Source organism: Musca domestica, unplaced genomic scaffold (genome assembly GCF_030504385.1).
Source record: "Musca domestica strain aabys unplaced genomic scaffold, Musca_domestica.polishedcontigs.V.1.1 44, whole genome shotgun sequence".
Taxonomy (NCBI): Eukaryota; Metazoa; Arthropoda; class Insecta; order Diptera; family Muscidae; genus Musca; species Musca domestica.
This window is the reverse complement of record NW_026712334.1, coordinates 8,044,401-8,054,671: the sequence shown is the minus strand read 5'-3', so window position 1 is coordinate 8,054,671 and position 10,271 is coordinate 8,044,401. Positions and strand designations below refer to the sequence as shown.

The window sequence follows — 10,271 nt, the reverse complement described above, 5'->3', positions numbered from 1 at the left end:
ATTTCCAAACCACCGCTAAACTTCAAACACAGATACCATCAGTAATCAAAATATCTATCCCTTCATCCAATCCCAAATGTAGTGTCATTCAGTACTTTTTGTATAGTTTTAGTACACATTTCTGAAACCACCTCCACCAACAGAAAAAACCTACCCCAAAACCAAACCTAAGAAAAACTGCTCCAAATTAAGGACCATGTTGTAATTCGCAAACTTAGTACACATGGACAAAAGAAATTTGATTTGAAGCACCTCCAAAATATATCATAAATTCTAGTTAATATAAAACCTCTTTAAGTTTTGAAAAATTTTAGCTTTTTTGAGTTCCCTTTAAATTCTCACTACATTTCATTCATTACAGGAAGCTCCAATTTGAGGTTTAATAAATATTAGTTCATAGTATTCGCTGTGAAAATCAAAGAAACGAAAAAGTTTTGGATTCACAAGATAACCATTCTATTTTTGCTCTACTGTAATAATCCACTGGGTCTTTTTCGTAATTAATTATTTATTTTTTATTCAATTTTTTTGTTGCACAGTGAAATTTTCCAGCTCTACTTTGTGCTGTAAGCAATGAACAGCGTCATCTTGATTTTAATACCATACAAACGAGAAGTAATGTAAGAAACCAAATTAATGAGCATACTTTTAGGGGCATGAAATTAATATATTCAAAAATAATTTACACAGGACTACAAAAGGGAAGATTAACAAGTAAAAAGGCAGCTAAGTACCACCAGGTCGAATTTTTAATAACGTCCACCATTTGTAAGGAACTAAAGACAGACGGACATACGCTAAATCGTCTTAGAATTGTACGCTGGTCCAGAAAATATATATACTTTGTGGGGTCTATCATAAATATTTCGAGGAGTTACAAACTGAATGACAAAGCTAATATACCATTCATAGAATGGTGGAGGATATATTTAAAAAGAGTGGTAGGTCAAACAATTTAAATACTGCAAAACACCACCAATCAAGAGGAATCTCTGCTCACAGTACCAATATATGTTAGGATGAAATAAACTTTATAATTCCAAGGGGTTTACTTAAAACGTATACTTTCCATTTCAAATCACAAAATCACATTTATAATGTGTTGCAAAAATCTTCACGAATCTAAATATTTTTTTTTTTCGAAAAATCAAATTCGAAATCCCACCATTGCATCTGCATTCAATTTTGACAATAATTTTCATTTTGACATGTGCAACAAGTGCAGCTATCTGTGGTTTGCCGTGGCAAACCACTGCCAGCCACACAGCATTTAGTTGCAGCTGTATTTTCGAATTGAACGGTCGGTCGCGTGAGAGGCCATAGGCAGGCACTCAGCCTCCTGGTGAAGGGAAAGACGAAACGGAACATTTGAATATATAAAATTTTCAAACGAAACAAGTGCATATTTTTAGAAATTCTTTGCTGAAAAATTATACGACAAGGAACAAATTCATTCATAAATTTACGAAAAAATAATTATGAAAAATCAAAAGAAAACTTGGGAAATTAATTGAAAATATCAGAGAAAAATGAAATATTGATATTAATTTATATAATCAGCAGAGAAAAATCACAACAACCCGAACCCAAAAATTGCCAAGTGAAATCGAAGGGAAGGCCCTTCGACACAAACCCACGAACAAATGAAAGTGAATTAACTGAGTGAAAAAAAAAATAAAACGAAAGAAAAAACAGAAACAACAATAAGCAAGCAAAACGATTAGAATGTCCCGGGAAACGTTCGGATATAAGAAGTGGTCTTGGTGTTTGGTGATTCTTTTGCTGGTCCTAACTTTTTTGCCACCCTCACAGGAATTTTCCTTTGGCTGGGGTAATGGCGACGACGATGGCAAATCCAGGGAGGCAGCTGGCACTTCGGCCAGCAGGGAAGGCCGCAAGCAGCCAAAACGCCACTTGGTCGAAAAGAAACATAAATTTCATAAAATTGAACGCATTATACCCGAAGGCTATGATGAAGAGGCAGATGAGGACGATGATACAGGAGGTGATGAAAATGCCTCCACCAATGTTGAGGAGGATAGGACAGAGGAAAACAATGGTGGTGGTGAGGATGTAGATGAAGATGAGGCAACCAATGAAAATGACGGAGAAGAGGAGGAGGAAGAAGACGTCTCTCGCAAAGAACGCGCTGCATCTATCAACAGTGCAAACAATGATGATGAAGAAGAAGAGTATCGTTTCAAAAAGGCGCGCAGAGCTGAAAAACCAGCACGATCTTCAAAAAACAAAGCGGCCAGTACTGAAAGTCAAGAAAAATCAGGATCATGGTTTTCCTCTCTCTTTGGTGGCGGTGGTGGCAAATCGAACAAAGAAGAGTCAAGCAAACAACAGGAATCTGCCGAAGAATCCGCAACAGCAACTTCGAAATCAAATGGCATTATTGATTGGATTTTATGGTTGGGTGAACGAACTGGACGTCTGAGACCTGATTCCACAGAAGACACCTCAGCTCCAGCTGATAGCAGTGGCGAAACATGGATGGATTATTTAAATCGTTGGCCCTTCAATAGTCTCTTCCCAATTGGCAAGCCTCCGAAACCCATAAAAATTCCCAAAGTCGCCAAGAAACGTAGTAAAGATGTTTCACATGATGAGGCTGCATCCACCGAGCCGCCAATGAGTCAAGAGTCCTTTGATAATTTACTTTATAGTTTACCGAATTTCATTGTCAAACCTCAGGATATTGAAAATGGCGAGTGTCGCGAACAGTTACAGATCTTCCAGCGCCAACTGAGAGGTCATAAGTTGTGGACTCTACAGAGTAAGTTCGAAAAGTAAACAAGTGAAAAAGAGTAATTTTTTATACCCTCCACAGAAAATAAATTAAAATAGAATGGAAAACTCGCTAACATTTTGGTACTGTTAAGTCCCTTAAAGTGCAAATTTCCGGTAATTACGCAATAGCACACACAAAAGTGAACCCACCCGAATATTCAAAGCTAAATCTTATAATCTTAAAATAAAGATGTACCATTCATTAGCCAATAATAGCATAATTTGGTACTTCATCACTCAGCGCCAAGCTCGATTTGCTTTAAAAAGTTACAACTCTGCCAATCTTAAATTTAAACCTTTTAGTACACCTCATACCCTTAAACACACATTTGCAATTTCAAGTTTTCAATTTCCGTCCGTCAGTCTGGCTGGTCCTGCGACAAGTCTCGAAGGGAGTATCCGATTTAATCAAAACTTCGTACATCGTAATATTATTACGAAACATAGATCGAGTTCTGAGATGGGCAATTTCGGTCCACTCCTTCTGGTACTTCCCCCACAAAAGGTCGACATTTTCAAAAAAAATATATATTTTACTGCACAGAAAGAGAAAGGATAATCCGATTTTACTCCAACAATATCGTTTAACTCCAACATGTACCTCCCACACAAAGGGTCAAATTTTGAATAATTATAACTCTTATAAAATGTTTCGGTTCACTCCTTCTTGTACCTCCTCCCACAAAGGGTCAAAATTTTGTAGATCCATGAAGCTCATAAAACGCGAAATTAACATCGGATTCCATTTAGACTTGGTACATCTTAATAATACCATCAACACAATATCTGTTTTAAAGATGGTGGATAACGGACCTTTTCTTCTGGTACCTTCCAAAACATAGGTTTCAAGATTCTGAAAAACATAACGCCCAATGGAAGCGAAATGAGCATTCAATTCTCTTCAAGTTTCAATACGACATCACAAACAATTTCGGTGAGTTTTGTACCTAAAATCGTCAAAATACCGAAAATAGACCTGCACAGACAATTTTCTGTCTTAGGCGGTATAGGTACTACTACGAACTTCAAAAACCAAATTTGAAACAATTCCGGTGAATAATGTCGCCAAAATCATCAAATTACCGAATATCGGGAGGTACCGTTATATGGAGGCTATATGAAAACGTGGACCTGCATGACCCATTTACGAACCTGCCCACTGGCAAAATAAACATGTGTGCAAAATTTTAGCCTTCTATCTCAATTCGTTCGAAAGATAGCGTGATTACAACAGACAGACAGACGGACATCACTAAATCGACTTAGAATTTTACGCTGATCAAGAATATATATACTTTGTTGGGTGTGACATGAGTATTTCGAGAAGATACTAACGGAATGACAAAGTTAATATACCCCCTATAGTATGATGGAGGGTATAAAAATTGAATAATTCGGTCACCTCATATAAAGTGAAGGAAGTAACCGATATAGTCTAAACCTGACACGTCGCAATATTTATAGCATATTGATTTAGGTCCGATACGAAATGGACAATATTGGCCCATTCCTTCAGAACCTACTCCATAGAGGGTCAACAATTTGAATAATCATAACAGAAGTCAACATATATTTAAATAGTCGAACATTGGCTTAAGGTATACATCTGTCGGCAAAATCGACTGAAACATTTTAACTTGTTGCTTTAGAATTACTTCACATTTTCTTGTTTTTCCCGATGTGACTCACAAAATTTTGAGAAAACCAAAAAGTTTGGGCCCCGTTTTTCATCTATGGAGGTTTCGTTGATTGCATGGGGTTAAAATCGCTTTAAGTTTAATAAAAGTTATACCATAAATACCTATACCTATTTTATACCTAAAATTGGGTTATGAATTTTCTCGTATGTTTCTTATTGTATACCTTTGTTTATATTTAATCAATTTTTTGTACTTTTTATTAAAATATTATTGTAAACAAATTTCAAATTTCATTGCAGTGCTGGATGCCACAGGCAAGGTTGGACCTGGACTATTGCGTGGCAATATCAATCAATTTGGTGACTTTAATATGTGCACCGATATCAAGACAATTGTTAAAGTTACCTCAAATCATCCGGTGAGGATACGTGGTAAATATTGCCTGGCCCACATTGAGACACAAACTTCGGTGAGTGAGCTGAAGATTCCAGTGCACATGCTGCACGGTCGAGGTCTCTTCAACAGTCATTTGGGAAATGTAAGTAGGTGAAATATTTGTTTTAAAAAATATTTAATGAATATATTTTTATAGCCCTACCATTTCATACCACGTTATGGTGTAGCCAATTGGGGTATATGTGTTCCAAATGCCTGTGACGGTGATGTTGTACGTCAAATGCTCCAATCAAGTCTGCAGGGTTACAATAACACTGGCGTCGAGTTACATGTCGAGGTCGATGATAATGATTGTTATGTCAAGCAGAATCGGAAATTTTTAAAAATTCTGCAGAAGGATAAAAAGTTTTGTGCCACAGTGTAAGTAAATATTTTTTGGTTTTTTATTTTGTTTCTAATGGAGGGAATCTAATCGATTAGGCTAGGCTAAATATATATACTAGCATTTTTTGAAAAGTGAGAAAGGGGGTTTCAGGCTCGGATATTTCAATTTTCACTTGGGTTTTGTCCTTAAAAAGAGATACAGGTCTGAGGACCAATTTGTTCTTTAAAAGTAACTTATCGTGTGTTTGAAAGCTTCGGAAAAGTGATTTGTTACATGAAAATATGTGTACATTTTTTAAAATTGATTTTCACCTAATTTTTACGTAGCTTATATATCTTTGGTCTTATCCTTATCTCTTTCTCTACGATGGCCTGGGAGAACTGGTCACGTATACAACCAATGCTGGAACGTGTAATATCCCTAATAAAAATTGTGGTAGATGCCATTAAAACTATGATAAAGAAAATATCAGAATTGCTCAAAGGTTTAATGGAGAAACTCAAGAAGAAACCAGAAAGTGGAGAGGAAGAAGATAACAAGGATTCGAACGAAGATGAAACTAAAAGTGATGGTGAGAAAAAGGATAAAGAAGAAAATGAAACAAAAGAAGCAGATGAGCAGGAAGAAGAGGCTAAACCTGAAGAGAAGGAAGAAGAATCTGAACCAAAGGTGGAGGGACAGGCCGAAGCTGAGGAAGGAGATCCAACAAGTGGTAATATTTTTCTAAACATATCAAATTCTTTTCAAATAAATATATTGTGCATATTTACAATACACTTCCCTGGCCCTTTTCAGATGATCTCTCTTTCAATACGCTGGCTTTGGAGATTTTCAAATCATTTTCACCGAAACGTAGCCTTGACATACTCTTGGCCGATGACGATACGCACGATATACCATTTCCCTTATTTCACGTGCTAAAAGTGGTTGCCACTTTGATGCTTTATTTATGTTTGAAATTTCTGATGATTGGCCATTTGCCAATAACAAATCGTGATCAACTTGTTCGCACATTTGATAATCCCCTGAGTATTTTGATACGTTCTCCGATGATTTATGCCGATATTTTACTATTGATCAGTGGCTTCCTGACGGCCTATCAACTTTCCGAAGAAATGGAACAGAAATCCTATATACAGCTGCTGAAACGTCTGGCCCTGAAAATAAGTCGGTGGGTGGAAAAAATGTTAACAATTGTTTTTAGCAATTTCTAAAAAGTATTTTTTTTTTTCAGTTATTTACCCACAGTTTATCTGTTGATATGTTTTCAAACTTGGATTCTACCTCATTTGAATTCTGGCCCATTGTGGGAAAATTTAGTGGGGCACAATTCTCGATTGTGCGATGATCAATGGTGGCGCAATATATTAAGTCTACAGAATGCCATCGATTTTGAAGAGACGGTAAGTGGCGAGGAACTGTATATTTACACCCTCAGCCTACAGAGGCTACAGAGGGTATGTAGCAATTGATACGGCCTTATCCAACTAAAAGTGTTAGACCTCAGTATTCTTGGACGAAATTCTTTTCAGGATATTAGAAATTAATATAGTCATGTGGGCACTATAAATCTCTACGCACTGAAAAATAATGATTTTAAAATATCGCGATGTTACTTTTTGGCCCAATCAATCATATAATACGTATAACACATAGTGATGTAGGGTACAAAAATATAAATAAATGTTCTGTATCAGAATCTGCAAGAATCAACCAGTTTTGAAATTTTTTTTCGATATCATAAAGGGAAAATTGGTCGTAGTAAAAACTTTCACATTCTTGAAGTCCTGCAACAGAGCAAAAATGTAACAAATATTCGAGACAGAGTTTACTCTTATATACCAAAATACGAATTAATGGAACCATTTTTTAAACCAGTGATTTTGAACTTCAAAGCTCTAAAATTTTTTTGAATATTACAAATATATCTCAAAATATTGTTATTTCTTAGTGTACGGTTAAAACCACATAAAGTATGGCCTGAGAGCCCTAAACCCCGTTGTAGTTTGAAGATAATGTCCTAGATTTAGATCAGATTTAGAGCAGTTACACTTCAGCTCTCATGCTTTTTTCCGTCTTGAATCCAATATCAACACCAAAATCGCATAGCCCCAATGTGCAGCATATTAAGTTTCGATAGTCCCAACGTACCTCGCTCAGCATTCAAATATAATTTGCACGAAGGAAACTTTGCTCGAACTTTCAGGAATTGTATTCTATTTCGTTTTTTTTAATAAGGTACTTTTCTTGTTTCGATTAGTGTTCACCATCCACCATTCAACTTGCCTTGGAGGTGCAATTATATCTGGTGGGCCCGCTTGTAGTATGGCTTTATTATACCGATTCCGATGCATCCTTTTTCGTATATGGAGCTCTGCATGCCATGTCAGTTGCGGCACGGTATGCCCGGACCAATAAGGAGCATCTGTCGATGACGCTATTTCATGGTATCAAGTAAGAATCATTATAAAAAATTTAGAATCGAGTAACTAATTGTTATGGCTTTATTTCAGTGTCAGTAAATTCTATCGAACTGCCAACATATTGTATTCCTCGCCCATAAGTCGTGCCACTACCTATCTGTTGGGTATAGGAGCTGGTATATTTCAACGTTCCAATAATGGTGTTTTGGATTTGACACCGGAAATGATGAAATTCGGTTGGGCCCTGTCTAGTTTGGGTTTATTTTGGTGTTTTTGGTCACCGGCTTCGAGTATGCGTACCGATTTTATTTATACCTCCTCGGATGCAGCCTCATATGCGTCATGGTGTCCTTTGGTGTTTGGTCTTAGTTTGTGTTGGTTTATTTTTATGCTGCCGAAAGATAGTGAAAATGCAGTGCTAAAATTTTTAACAACATCCAAAGTGTTTCTGGTACTATCCCGCCTTATATTCCCCATACAAATGGTAATGTACATTGTGGTCCTCTATGGTACGGCAAAGGTCAAGGAAACGGATAAATTTCATTTAACTGATTTGGTAAGGAGGAGTGAAATATTTATTTTCTAATAAAATATTGTAAATCAAATTTCTTTTCTTAGTTTAATATTCAAGAGATTGCCATAATCCTACTGGGTGCCCTGGCTGTGTCTTTTCTCATCGATATACCCTCTCAAAATATACGTCGCTTAATAATTAATCGCATTTTCATCGAAAGACCCCATTTGGAGGGTGATGACCATGCAACGAGTGAAGGCGAACCAATGTCAGAGGCTTCCGAAGAAAATAGTGAACAAGTACCGACCAGTGATACACCTGAACCACCCGACACCGTATGGGGTTCAGATCCTGAGGAAGAAGAACAAAAATATATACAAAGAAGACGTAGCTCATTGGTGGAAAGTGATGCTAAAAAAGTAGCCGAGTCTAAGAAGGAAGAAGCCGAAGAGGAAGAAGAGGAGGAGGAGGAAGAGGAAGAAGAGTAGGAAATTAGTGAAAAGGAAGAGGTCAAGAAGCATCCATAGATAGATTCCCTATATCTTCGTTGCGTCAATGATTTGAAATCAAAATCAAATCCCAAAAATATTTTCCAATTCCCACAAAAGACATACAAAACTTAAAATACCGTTTTTTTCTTTATAAGGCCACAATAACGAGTATTTCCTTAGATTGAATGTCCTTCCAAATCTCTTTAGAACCATTTCCATATTTTATTAGAATCAAAGAATTATATTTCCTTTACAATCGCCAATTATCAATCCTGATATTTTATAGTTTTAATTTTAAATGTTATTTTATACAAGTGTTCATGCATAATATTGTTAAATATTATATTATTTATTTAGGCAATTAATAAAAATTGAAAACTTAATACTTCATCGATTGCTTCTAAACCCCGTCATTAATTCTTAGATATAGACAAACAAAAAAAATATTTACGCCTTATAGAAAAGCGAATAACAACTTTTTTGGTTAAAAATAAGTTTTTTTAAATGTAAAATTACAGCTGCTTTGCTCGAATATCGGAACTAGAATCTTCTGCGAATCTATGGCCACAGCTATTAGGAGGTTACACATATTGCATATTTTGGGAGTCATATTGCATATTTTTTGAGATGAATTTACCTAATTACGAAATGACAAATTAAATCGGCTTTTGTTGGAAACTGGGTCCTTGTCCTTGAAAATACGGAAAATCCGCAGAAATAAGTAAAGAGCGTTAGAAAAACAAGTAAAAAATATTAAGTTCAACCGCGCCAAACTTTAAATACCCTCCACCATTGGGTAAAGAAAACATTTTTATATAAAAGCATGTCAGTTCGAGCGTGTTCCACTTTAAACTACATATACCGTTTGGATAATGCAGTTAAACTTATCAAAAAACCATAAAACGAGTGAGGCCGTTATGTGGGGTCCATACCAACTAGGGGTACCTATATAGACAACTTTATACTACAACGATTGTTATCTATTGCGAGTCTTAAATTCCAAATTTGAAAAATTTCGTTGGTAAATGTGACTAGGATTAACAAAATAACGAATATCGGTGGATACCGTTATATGTGCGCCATAGGAAAACGTGGACCTATACATACAATGTTCCGCCACCGGGTCTAGAACACATTCGGCCCTATTACAGTTGTCGTCGTCGTCGCAAAATTAAGTCGAGGCGACAATAATGATATTAGGGTTGTCGTTTTTTGTCGATAGCGACAAATGATTGCTATTAACATTGTCGATACAACAGTCAACGTGAAGTCGATTTTGGAGAATATCTGTCGCCGTAAAAAATTGTGACGACATAGTATTTTTTAGTCGACGTTGATATTGTAACCATTTTGTATTTGATATTTGACCATGAAAATAACAACAGCAAAACAATTTGAAATGTTGGTTTTCGAATTGGAAAAAAACCTATGCTTTGCAAAAGGGTTTACCAAAGGTCATGTTCCAACTAATTTTAAATCAGATTGGGAATCCATTGCTACAAAATTAAATATAAACGGGCCTCCGATGGCTGGCAAAAAGTATGTTAAATCAAAATTATTTTTGTATGTTTTTATTAGTTGGTTTTCGAAAAATTCTTCTAGATTTGGAAAGATTTAAAACTAAAT

The 10,271-nt window shown here is 36.0% G+C and overlaps 1 protein-coding gene across 1 annotated transcript; it reads left to right on the top strand.

Annotated features, from left to right (window-relative positions):
- Window positions 1-1,265: 1,265 nt before the first annotated feature.
- Window positions 1,266-8,991, top strand: LOC101895785 (uncharacterized). The gene is made up of 9 exons (XM_005185849.3): window positions 1,266-2,782; window positions 4,736-4,974; window positions 5,029-5,252; window positions 5,544-5,929; window positions 6,013-6,388; window positions 6,452-6,620; window positions 7,478-7,671; window positions 7,731-8,196; window positions 8,259-8,991. Exons 1-9 carry the CDS (start codon window positions 1,726-1,728, stop codon window positions 8,640-8,642), a joined length of 3,495 nt encoding a protein of 1,164 aa, XP_005185906.2. The 5' UTR covers window positions 1,266-1,725; the 3' UTR covers window positions 8,643-8,991.
- Window positions 8,992-10,271: the final 1,280 nt, after the last annotated feature.